General features: G+C 38.5%; 1 protein-coding gene and 1 long non-coding RNA gene across 2 annotated transcripts in view; one reads left to right on the top strand and one right to left on the bottom strand.

The window, feature by feature from the left end:
- The window catches only part of LOC131400747 (uncharacterized), a 115306-nt gene that overhangs the window by 33646 nt on the left and 69549 nt on the right, over window positions 1-12111 (top strand). The window lies entirely within an intron of this gene.
- GLRA2 (glycine receptor alpha 2) overlaps window positions 11051-12111 on the bottom strand; it is a 179804-nt gene continuing 178743 nt past the window's right edge. Inside the window, exon 9 of the mRNA XM_058535463.1 lies at window positions 11051-11430. Coding sequence (XP_058391446.1) covers window positions 11152-11430 — 279 coding nt within the window. The 3' untranslated portion in view covers window positions 11051-11151. The remainder of the gene's footprint in view (window positions 11431-12111) is intronic.

Here is a 12111-nt window from a genome sequence, read left to right as displayed (position 1 = left end):
TTTGAAATTATCTCTTTCATCTCCCTCTGATCTCCTCTATACTCTGTAGCCAGAGTTATGTTCTGAAATGCAAAATCAATCTTGTCCCTCCCATGCTTAAAACCTTGTACTAGCATACCATTACTTACAAGAGAAATCCCAAGAGCTTTAACCAGGCATGTGACTTTATATTTTCATCCCAGCTTTTCTCTCCAGCCTCATTTCTCATTCCCATTCCAGAACAAGATCCAACCATTTTAAACTATCTGCAGCTGGCATAGTTTCTCTATGAAGGAGGACGTGGAATTCTAAGAGTTTTGACTGAATGCTTTAGTAAAAATATGACCATAGAATCAGAGATTCCCAAAAGGCCTCAAATACATCTCTGACTTTCCCCCCTCAAATGCTCTGAAGGACCCTTAATATATTCATAATGAGTTGTTGTTAACACTTTTTAAAAAATCTTGAGTCCCCAGTCATCAGTGTCGAGGCTTTCATCGGGTTTGGAGGCAACCAGAGGCTCCCAGCAAAATATTGTGTTGTGTGTGTGTCCAACCAAGTGGGAAAGGTGACTATTGTTGCAGGCTTCTAAATAGCTTGGAAGGGAAAGAAACTGAGGAGGTATAGCTGGAATCAAAGAAAGAGTCATCTCCTCAGTGAGACTACAGAGGAAAGATGTAAAATCAGCCTTAATTCATGTTTAGTCTGAGGTTTGGGATCCCCTCGCCCCCGTAGTCAACCCACAGGCTGGATGGGGCTAGGACACAGTACCTTCGGGTTGATTTGCAACCTAGTCCCTTGCCACTTCATTAACGGCTTGTTAAATCAGTCCCCAAAGCCATTAAGAAAATTCCTGATAAGAGGGAACCAATGTGAGCACATATTGAATGTTACCTTGAGAGAGACCTCCTCGGATCCGCTAACAGGACCTTTTTGCCTGTCTTGATGTGTGATGTTCAGATATATGCAGTCTGCAGACCCTTACATGTGAGCCCATTTTAATGATACTGGAGAGCAAAAAAGAAAAAAAAAAGTTAGATCCATCCAAGGCTTTCCTGAGATCAATACCATAATTACATTTTAGACCCTCCAGGTACTAGTCTTCTACTTTATTTCAGAAAAGCAATTCCATTTTCCTAGCATAGTCTCTTAGAAATAATACTGCTTCTCCATGGCTCTTTTGAATTCTTTTTCCCTGTGGGAGAAGAAAAGGCAAGCCTTTTCCTTTTCACCTCCTTTGCTCCTACAGCCCTTCTTTCTCTTAAATTGAATGTTCATTGATGCTCTAAAAAGACTACACACAGAGAAAGGGCTGATGTGAAAATATTTTATAATATTAACAGCTTGAATGTAAGCTGTTTTCAGTGCTTTCTGACACTCCTTGCTTTCATTATTTTATTTAACAAATATTAATTGTATTTGTTGTCTAAAAATAATGCTAATAATATTTGTTCAACACTTGTTATGGGATAATGATTATTCTAAGCACTTGACATGAATTGACTGATTTAAATCTCGTTAGAACTCTGTGAAATAGGTACAATTTACACATTAGGACTCTGACGCAGAGAGAGTTTGGAACTTTTGCCCAAAGACAGAACTAAGACTTGATCCCAGGCAATCCCACTCCGGCACCTCCATGCTCAATCACTAAGTTATATCTGGCTGAATCTGTATGTACCTTACACTGGGCTAGGTGCCTGGAAGGGTGTAAAAAATTAGACACAATTGGTGCCTCTACTGGGCTGAATAGTGTTCCCCCAAAATTCATGTCCACTCGGAACCTCAGAGTGTGACCTTATTTGGAAATAGGATCTTTGTAGATATAATTAGGTAAGATGAGGTCATACTAGATTAAGGTGGGCCCTATAAGGTGTCCTTATAAAGAGAGGGAGATTTAGAGACAGACAGATACACAGAGGAGAAGGCCATGTGAAAATGGAGGGAGAAATTGGAGTGATGCAGCTACAAGCCAAGGAATGCCAAGGACTGCCAGCAACCACCAGAAGTTAGAAAGAGGCAGGGAATAATTCTTTCCGAGAGCCTTCAGAGGAAACATGGCGATGTTGACACCTTGATTTCTTGTTTCTAGCCTCCAGAACTGTAAGAGAATAAATTTCTGTTGGTTTAAGCCACCCAGTTTGTGATAATTTGTTACACCAGCCCTAGGAAACTAACATAGTGCCCTTGAAAGTTTCATAGGCTGGTAGGGGAAATGGATAAGGAAATGAATAATTAAAAATGATATGATAAAATCTTCAAAAAATAAATATACAAATTGTATATCCACCATGATATTTTTTATATTGAAGAACAATATAATGTGGTGACTAAGAGCACGGATTGTGCAGAAAGACTGCCTGAGTTTGAATTTTGGGTGTGACATCTATAAGCTGTATGTCTTTGGCAAGTTTCTTTACCTCTCTGTGCCCCACTTTCTTCATCCAGAAAATAGTTTTGAGATACCTTTGACATTCGTGGTTTCATTTTATTCTCACAGTAGCCTTGAAATGTGGGTAGATGGGGAAAATATCATCATCCTCATTCTGAAGACATTGCCTAGAGTCACATGGCTAGTACCTGATGGCTGGATCTACCTCTGTGACAGTGGACCAGTCCCTTGACTGTGCTATGTTCCAGTTTTCTTATCTGAAAAATGGTGATGATAATGATGGTGGTGATGCTGCTGCTGCTGATGGTAATGATGATGATGCTTCTGTTGCTGCTGCTGCTGCTGCTGCTGATGGTGGTTATCACACACTGAAGACCTACTGCGTGCTAGGCTTTCTGATGGGAAACCATTTTTCTTCTCCATTTTACAGAAGAATAAACTGAGGCTGTGAGAGAAACTTGCCCAAGGCCGCCATTCCTGTGAACACAGGATGATCTGGCCAAATTTATGTGAAAGCAATTTGTAAACTGTAGTGGTCCTGCACCAATATTTGTTATATATAGCAATAATCCTCCTAGTAACTTCCTCCCACTGGCCCTGGTCATGCCAACTTAAACTTTTCAACATTTAAATCGGGAAAATGTTTTCCTTTCTGTATTAGGTCAAAGTGAAACAGCAAGAACACTATTGGTCCCCTTTTACCAAAGAAGTGTAGTCAGACTGTCTCTAGATATGGATTTTTCACTTTCAATCAGCCTTTTTGATATTTAGATGCTTTAAAATGACAGTATTTAGAGGCCAGCCCAGTGGCGTAGCGGTTAATTTTGCGTGCCCCACTTTAGCGGCCAAGGGTTTGTGGGTTCGGATCCTGGGTGCAGACCTACGCACCACTTATCAAGCCATGCTGTGGCGGCGTCCCATATAAAGCAGAGGAAGATGCGCACAGACGTTAGCCCATGGCCAATCTTCCTCAGCAAAAAAGAGGAGGATTGGCAACAGATGTTAGCTCAGGGCTAATCTTCCTCAAAAAAAAAAATTATAATATTTGCGGTAGACCACACAGAAATTGACTCCATTCATAGGCTCTGAATGGTGTCATTAGTAAAATAAACATCGTCAATATTATTATTATTATTATTATTTTTGCTGAAGAAGATTTGCCCTGAGCTAACATCTGTTGCCAATCTTCCTCTCGTTTCATATGGGTCGCTGCTACAGCATGGCTGATGAGTGGTGTAGGTCCACACCTGGGATCTGAACCCATGAACCCGGGCCACTGAAGCAGAGTGCATCTGACTTAATCATTACTCCGTGGGGCCAGCCCAAAATAAACATTAACTAGGCGCCGGCCTGGTGGCGTAGCAGTTAAGTGCACGTACTCCGCTTCGGTGGCCCTGGGGTTCGCAGGTTCGCATCCTGGGCCTGCACCGACGCACTGCTTGTCAAGCCATGCTGTGGCAGCATCCCATATAAAGTAGAGGAAGATGGGCATGGATGTTAGCCCAGGGCCAATCTTCCTCAGCAAAAAAGAGGAGGATTGGCATCGTATGTTACCTCAGGGCTAATCTTCCTCACAAAAAATAAATAAATAAAAATAAACATTAACTAAAGGTGGGTAGGAAGGGAAATGGGAACTAATATTTATTCGGTACCCATTAAGTGGCAGGTACTAATCAATTTAGTCCTCACCTAAAATTGTATGAGGTAGATATTATTCTGTTATATTTTACAATATCTTCAGTCTTGGGGCATTAAAGCATTGCCCAAGGACACCTTGCAAATACAAGACAGAAGGAGAATTTGAACTCAGATCTGACTCCACAAACTGTGCCTTTGTAACCATGCCACCTGCCTTCCAGAAAAACGGGCAAATAATCACGTGGAGGTAGAATAATCTAAAGGAGAGAAACTACCCTTTCTAACTTTCTCTACCTGGGATACACGGAAAAAAGCTCATGGGAGTATATAGAAAGGAACCAGGGTAGAGTTCAGGAAATTTTGGTTCTGAGCCCAAAGTTACATTAACATGCTGTGTGATATGGGGCATGTTACTTTAATGCTCTGGGTCTTGGTCCTGTTAAGGTATGATATTAACAGTCAGATAATAGTTAAGCATTAAATTTGAATGGCAATTGTCTGTCAGAAAAACTGAAACTTGGAAATAGACAAAAAAAGGTTACAGGTACTCTCTCAGTGCAGTGCTGAGTTTGACATCATCTTGTCTGCAGAGGCAGAGGTGAACTTGTAGAATTTTGTTTAGCAGAAATGCAGATAATTTCTGTCCAAAGAAGAGAAAACCCCAAGGATTATTGTTATAACACTGTTGAACATCAACCAGTTTTGTGTCTAACCCAGGAAACTTATCCTAACATTGCTTATAAATACCTAACTTCTCAAATGCTTTTTGGATTGGCTTTAACATTTTTCTGTGTTTTTTTTTATCGATTAATAAGTTAAATGCAACTTTTGACATGTGTTAATTTTATATTTGCATGAGAGTCATGATTTTATCTTTTAAAAAATTATGCTTTAGGAGTATTTATATAGAAAGCCTCAAATCTCTAACTTTTTTTCTGGAATCTCTGCCTCCGCTTCCTCCAAGTGACACAACAATGGAACTTAAAGTTGAGAGTGCTACCTGGCACTTTGGACTCTTCATGCCAGGGAGTAGGCAGGCAAAGAAAAGGGTTACTCTACTAGCTGGAGTGATTGATCCTGACTATCAAGGGGAAAAGGAATTGCTACTATGTAATGGGGGATAAAGAGAAATATGTCTGAAATGTAGGAGATTCCCTGAGGTATTTCTCAAAACCCCCATATCTTAGAAGCCCTGTGTCTTCTGATAAAAGTCGCTGGGAAACTACAAAAACTCAATCCAGGCAGGTCTGCTAATGTGTCAGACCCTTAAGGATCTGTGGAATTAGGGTTTTTCAGAACACACTTTGGAAAATGCTAATCTAGTGCAATTTCTTCATTGTTACAGACCCAAAACCTGCTTAAGTTTTGACAGCAATTTTTATCTAAATGGTACTATTAGGTTCCTTAGTTCCATCTCTAAGCCTCACATGCAAACACTCAATTAACTCCTTAATAAGTATTAACTATTCAATATTCATTGAGCAAATACTGTATTGATTGAACACCTACTAAGCGCCAGGCACAGATCTAGACCCTGGGAATACAACAATGAACTTATGTTTCTACATTCTCACATGGAGCTATTCTTCAAGTGTGTGTGTATATGTGTGACAATAAACACATAAAAGCATCAATTGGAAAGTGACTAGTGCTATGCAAAGTGCAAGGCAAGAATGGGAAATAGAGTATAATGGTTGGAGGGTACTAGTTTATATAGGGTGGTCAGAGAGGGCCTCTCTGATAAGAAGACATTCAAGCAGAGGCCTGAATCAAATGAATGAATGAGTAAGTTCATATATCTAGAGTAAGTAAGCTTATGTATCTAGAGCAAGGGTTGGCAAAGTACTGCCCATGGGCCACATCCGGTCTGCCACCTGTTTTTGTAAATAAAGTTTTATTGGAACACAGCCACACTCATTTGTTTACATATTGTCTATGACTGCTTTCATACCACAATAGCAGAGTTGAGTAGTTGCAGCAGAGACAATATGGCCTAAACCATTTGCTATCTGGCCTTAAAAAAGTTTGATAACTCCTGGCCCAGGGAAAGAGGGTGCTAGGCAGAGGAAACAGCAAGTGCAAAGGATTTGAGATATAAGTGTGGTTGGCATGTTTAAGCACTGGCCAGTATGCCTGGAGGGAGAGGGGACGAGAGAGGGTGGTGGGAGAAGAGGGGAGGTCAGATCATGTGGCCACAGTGAGGATTCTGGCTTATTCTGTGAGTAAGATGGGAAACCATTCGAAGTTTAAAGCAGAGTGACATGAGCTGATTTATGCCTTAAAAGGAACTTTCTGGCTACTGTCTTCCTTTTATTTCTTCTTCTTTCCTCACTACCCCACCCCTAAATCTTTCTCCTCAGAAAACAGGAGTAGCTTAAGAAATGATTATCCATTGAATTTGATGAAATATAAGTTAGTTCTGATCCTTGCACATGAAAGATCTTCTAGCCCTTGATTCTATAGTTTTTGAGGACCTGGAGCTTCTGATGAAGCTTCAGTCTGCATGAGGACTTACCAAGCTGTCCATTCCATGACCAGCCCTGGGTCCTACCAGAAGAAGGCCAGTGCAGCGCACACTTCAAACAGAGCACCCCAGAGCTTTGCTCTCCTCTTCGAAGACACATTCACCTATTTATGAATCATTTGTGCCAAAGTGATAATGTACTTTCTAAATGCTGGCTCATGGTCTAAAAACATCTAACACACACTACCCTCAGCTTGGAGGAAACTATGTTACTTGTTATTTTGAAAATGCATTTGCACCAAAGTAGGAATATTGAATCTTTTCTTATGTGGGGGCATGTGTGACAATGTGAAGGTCGCTTTTCCTCTTTCAAAAATAGAAATAAACACCTTCTAAATTGAATTCCATTAGTCTTTTTTTCAACCCCAGTATCTTTTCAGCCATTCAGTCACACAAGATATTTACTCTCCGTGAAGATGTTCTTAATGTTATATGCAGCATTTGAGCTATTTTTCTTAGGCATTGTCAACAGAAATATTCTATTTTATGCCCTCCTTTATCAGTTTATTTTGTCATCCATAAGGGCGGGTCAGTGGTATCATGACTTTTGACTTTCCAGGCTTTTATTTTCCTGACGATGTGATATAGTGAAAGAATATAGTCTGAGGAGTTAGGAAACAAATTACCCTGGGTGTTCAACCTCTAATGTGATAGGTGATTTGGGGTGAGGCGATTAACTCATGAAGCTTCTGTTTATCTATTGACCAAATGATGGATATTGATTCTTTGTGATCTGGCCGCCTTGGATGATTATTAGAATTGAATGCTGTTGTAGACATCAAAACATGTTGATATATTGAAAGCACTATATGAATATGAGGTTGTGGTGTTATCTTCAGTTCTTCTACTTTGTGATCTATGAAGAACGTGCATTGTTTGAATCATTCAAATTATACTTAAAAAAAAAAAAAAAAACTAACCCCAAATGGTGAAAATAAGAAAAAGATTAAAGCAGAGGTTGAAAGATTAAAAAAGAGTATCTGGCAGACATATGATTTATATTCATTCCACAAATTGGCTTCAGGCTTAAACTAGGAAATGCATAAATCCTAAAAAAGCTTCTGAATAGATTTCTTTAGTCTTTTCCAAAGCTGTGAATCATATGATGTGGAATTTTGTGCTGTGTTTTGGTTAGAACCTTCTGATTTGATATTAATGGGGTAAGTGAAATATAAAATGATATTCATTTAATCTTTATTGGAAAATTTGCTTTCAGAATTTGGTAGTTCTGTTCAGCAGATCATCCTCATAGATGAGGAGCTTAATGTATACACTGTTTGGAAGGATTTTTAAAAAAATCTACAGCCAGCCTGGTTTGTAGCGTCTGTTTTGGGTGTTTGAGAATGCCATAAAGTTTTAAGCCTTAAGTCATCTGGATCTGTTCTTAAAACCAAGTGGTAGGAATTGAAAAAATGTTTAAAAATCAAATCCCACAGCAATTCACTATCTGAAAAATGGTAGCAGTAGTTGGTTACTTCATGTCATTGCTTGGTTGGGAAAAACTTATATAACTTTGTCAACAGGCACAGCATATCGTCCTTCAGCAACTTTTTCCTAATGATAATAATAATATTCATTGGGCATTTGAGCTTTGGCAGGCAGTGCAGAGAACCCATAAGAACATAGCCACTTTCTTCCAGAAGCTTCCAATCTAACGAAAACTGGTAGTAAGTTCTCTTCTTCGGAGCCATGATTTTACTCTTGAACTATTTTCTTTCAAATACTATTGTGAAAGAAAAATGTCCTAAATAAAATCTCAAATAACATTATATGGGAATTATATATTTCTCCAGAGTATGTGGCACTCAAAATTTTTTTCCCTGAGATTTTATCTTATTTATATAACCCAAATTGGTACATTCAAGAGTTCTTTCCGCTGAATGTGGACTAGAATCAGAGAAAAGTCAAGAATCTTGCTTGCCATCCAGGATGACTTTGCCTACTTGAGTGGCTAGCAGATATGTTTAGAGGTAAATCTTTTTAAAATTTTCTAATGTGGGGACCGTACTGCCCAGTAAATCATATGGTACACACATTGATTAGACATGATCATTTAGCTTAGGATTTTCCCCCAAGGTACCTCCCCATCCCACCACATGAAGCATCAGGGCTTTTCCTAGGACACTTATGGGATCAGGCCCACCTTTGGGAGGCATTTTAGCCTCAATTTTACTGTTTTTCAGTGGGAGGAAGAGAATTGAGACCAATCAAATACTTTGCCTTATTTATTTCAAAAGGAATGACCACAAGAAAAAAATAGCATTTTAGGAATGATGAAAAAGCATGGCATTAATCTTGCCAAGGTTAGGAATTGTGAAGCTTCTTTCCCAGTGGATAACTAATACTATTCATAAATATAATAACTTTATTATTATTATTTTTTGAGGAAGATTGGCCCTGAGCTAACATCTGTTGCCAATCTTTCTCTTTTACTTTTTTCTCCCCAAAGTCCCAGTACATAGTTGCATATCCTAGTTCTAGATCCTTTTAGTTCTTCTGTGTGGGACACCACGCCAACATGGCTTGATGAGTGGTGAGTAGGTCTGGCCCAGGATCTGAACCGTGAACCCCAGGACACCAAAGTGGAACGTGCAAACTTAACCCCTTCGCCACTGGGCCAGCCCCTAATTTTATTATTATCTATTAGTTGTTGAGAATTTATTATGTGTTAGACACCAAGCTAATGGCTTTACTTGCATTTTTCTCAGTTCATCCTCTTAAAACTCCATGAAATGGGAGCTACTCAGAAAAGTCAGGTAACTTATCCAAGATCACTAGGTGGCCAAGCTAGTCTTTCTATGTCCAAAATTCATGCTTTTAGCCATTCTGTGATATTGCTTTCTGTGGAAATGATTCAACATTTGAATAAATTTAAAAGGCCATAAACATCAATTTATGAATCCACATGTTTCTGAAAATATTATAATGGAAATCTTTGGTTAAAGAAAATCTACAAGGGTCAAGATGAGTTACCTCTACTTCACTAGAGTTCTCAGAATTTTTTTCATCATGGAACTTCCTGACAAAATCAGGATGGGTAGGTGGACAGGTTGCTCTTTTAAATTTCTTTTCCCTTTGATATTTTATAATTCCTCAGTTCTCTTGGAACTTTTCCATATCTCATGTGAAGTATCCAGTGAAGCCCTGGTCCAGCTCACAGCTACTAATACTTCCACATCTCCATTTCCCTATTTCTTGAATAAGAATAACATACTTTTTCTTTATGTGTATATGTATATAATATAATAGCTATATAAGTGCTTCAAGCTTATGAGGAAGACCAGAAACAAAAATCCAAGTTACTATTGTCATCTAAATTATTTACATTGTAGTGCAAAAATGGAAAGACTATTAGAGAAGTGCTGTGGCACACTTAGCTTTATTGAAATTGAACAAATATTTTTTAATAACCCCTTTTACAGCACATGTAAAATTTAATTTTTTCATTATATTTTTACAGGTTGTCTGTTATCTGAGTAAGCAAAAATACGTCTTTTTTTTTTTTCTTACTTAAAACATGTAGCCAGGATTCAAACCACGTAGCTCTGGTACCAAAAAGGCAACGGGTTATGAAAATCACAGTACAATTTTAAAATTCTTTAAGTTAGTTAAGGATATTTAAAATGATATTCACTTGGATTGACAGTAGAAATCATGGGTCAGTTGACATTAGTACTAGTAGTTACACCTACAATGAGAGCAGAAATGGGAAGTTCAAGCTAATATGAGCTACACCGTTCAGGACACACCATCTCCATAAATACTGTGGCCAAGAGGTTGCAATGGCTAAGTCACACTTGAGCACTTAAAGTTGCATGTAAATACAGCCAAAGCGAAAAAAATATAGTGCGCTAACTTGGATCTAAAATAAAATGGTCATTTATTTTCAAGAGATTATACTATCAAATCAATTACACAGTACACAATTTAAACCCCAAAATGACATCTAAGAAAGAAAAATAATATTAAAATGCACATCTACGGACAGTAAAGTAGAAATTTGTTCTTTGTGATTGGTGTTTATTTTTTGTTGTTGTTTTCTTGATAAGTAGAAATAATTGACGACCCACAAAAGGATTTCTTGGGTGAAACACTAATTACAGACATTGTAAAGAACGTAGCTCAGGAGGCTTATTTTAAAAACGAGGCAGCATTTTCCTGAAAAAGTTTGGTCCTCGACTCACTATAGATTAGTCACTATGGTCTGATGGTAAGTATTTTCCTTGTGTGTGTGTGTTTTTGTTTTAAGCTAATTTTTCAGTACCAGAATTAGTCAAAACCAAACCAAACCAAACGAAACCTAAAGACAAATAGCCCTCAAGAACTTGACCTTGCATATCATGTCCAATTAATGCATCATCTGAAAGAATAATGCTAAAGACTATGAAGAGAATTATGCTCACGTGATTCTGCAACACCTTAATTTTGTGCAAACATTTTCCTTCATTGCCTAGATAACTTATCTTTATTCATGTAGGTGCCAGGAAACCCGCCCCCATGATCCTCCCTCCCCCCTCCCCCAGTCTTCTCCTCTGTCAAAGTGATATAAAGACAATTTCACTGTGTATTTACAAGCACAACACTTAGGCAAGAAGGTCCCAGGATTTGAAGGGCACATCTATTTCTTGTGGACATCTTCATGCCGAATGATCTTATATGTGATCCAGTAGAAGATGTTGAAAATGAGGAAGGCCAATGGGAAGGCAGCTCGAGATATTGTGTCAATCCTTTTTGCTCGGTCCACAAACTTCTTCTTGATGGCATCTGCATCTTTTGGGGGTTGTGGGAGTGGGTTGGCAGGTGTGGCCTTGACAGCTGTTCCATCTTTCACTTGGAGGCAGTGACCCATCCCATAACCGCTAAAATTAAAACGACCTTCACGAGTAACATCTTCTTCCTGGGAGAATAAAGACAGAGGAAGCACAGATTGGTTGTCAGTCAAATCAGATGGAAGATTCTTAAAATTCTTCAGAAGTAAAGGGATAAATCACAGTTAACTGGTAGTGTGGGAGGCTTTCGGAATGGGGAGTTCTCTTTCAAGTTCAACTCAATTATTCATGGAACAGATACAGTTCATTTACTTTTCAGGCTGTGAAATTAAGGGTAAGAATAATGACTTTGTGGTCATTTTAATTAATTAACAAACAGAAACACCTACATTATACTTAGCACTGACTTTCCCAAAATCTAGTTTATTTATCCATAGCTTTGAATAGACTGTTTTAAAGCCAAGTCTCCAAATCCCAATACTATACTTTAAATCTATGAAGAGGACCATTCATTTATTCACTCACTCATTCATTCACTCATTCATTCATTCAAAAAAGCATTTACTGAATCCCTGCTGTGTACCTGGCCCTGAGCCAGGAACTTCTAGTATTGTGGCCCATTCACAGCCCAATTTCTTCCATTAACATTGGCTTTAATGTTAATGTTAGATCTAAGATTAACCCTTTAAATGTATACCTGTTTCCCCTCCAGCCCTCTAGTTCATCTCAGTTGTATATATAGCAGAGATTAAATATTCATTACTTGGCATTGAATAGTTCTACCATGGCTAATTTTTCTAGTGTCAGTT

This window comes from Diceros bicornis, chromosome X (genome assembly GCF_020826845.1).
Source record: "Diceros bicornis minor isolate mBicDic1 chromosome X, mDicBic1.mat.cur, whole genome shotgun sequence".
Classification (NCBI taxonomy): domain Eukaryota; kingdom Metazoa; phylum Chordata; class Mammalia; order Perissodactyla; family Rhinocerotidae; genus Diceros; species Diceros bicornis.
The sequence above is the reverse complement of the archived record's forward strand: the minus strand, read 5'-3'. Positions and strand labels throughout refer to the sequence as shown.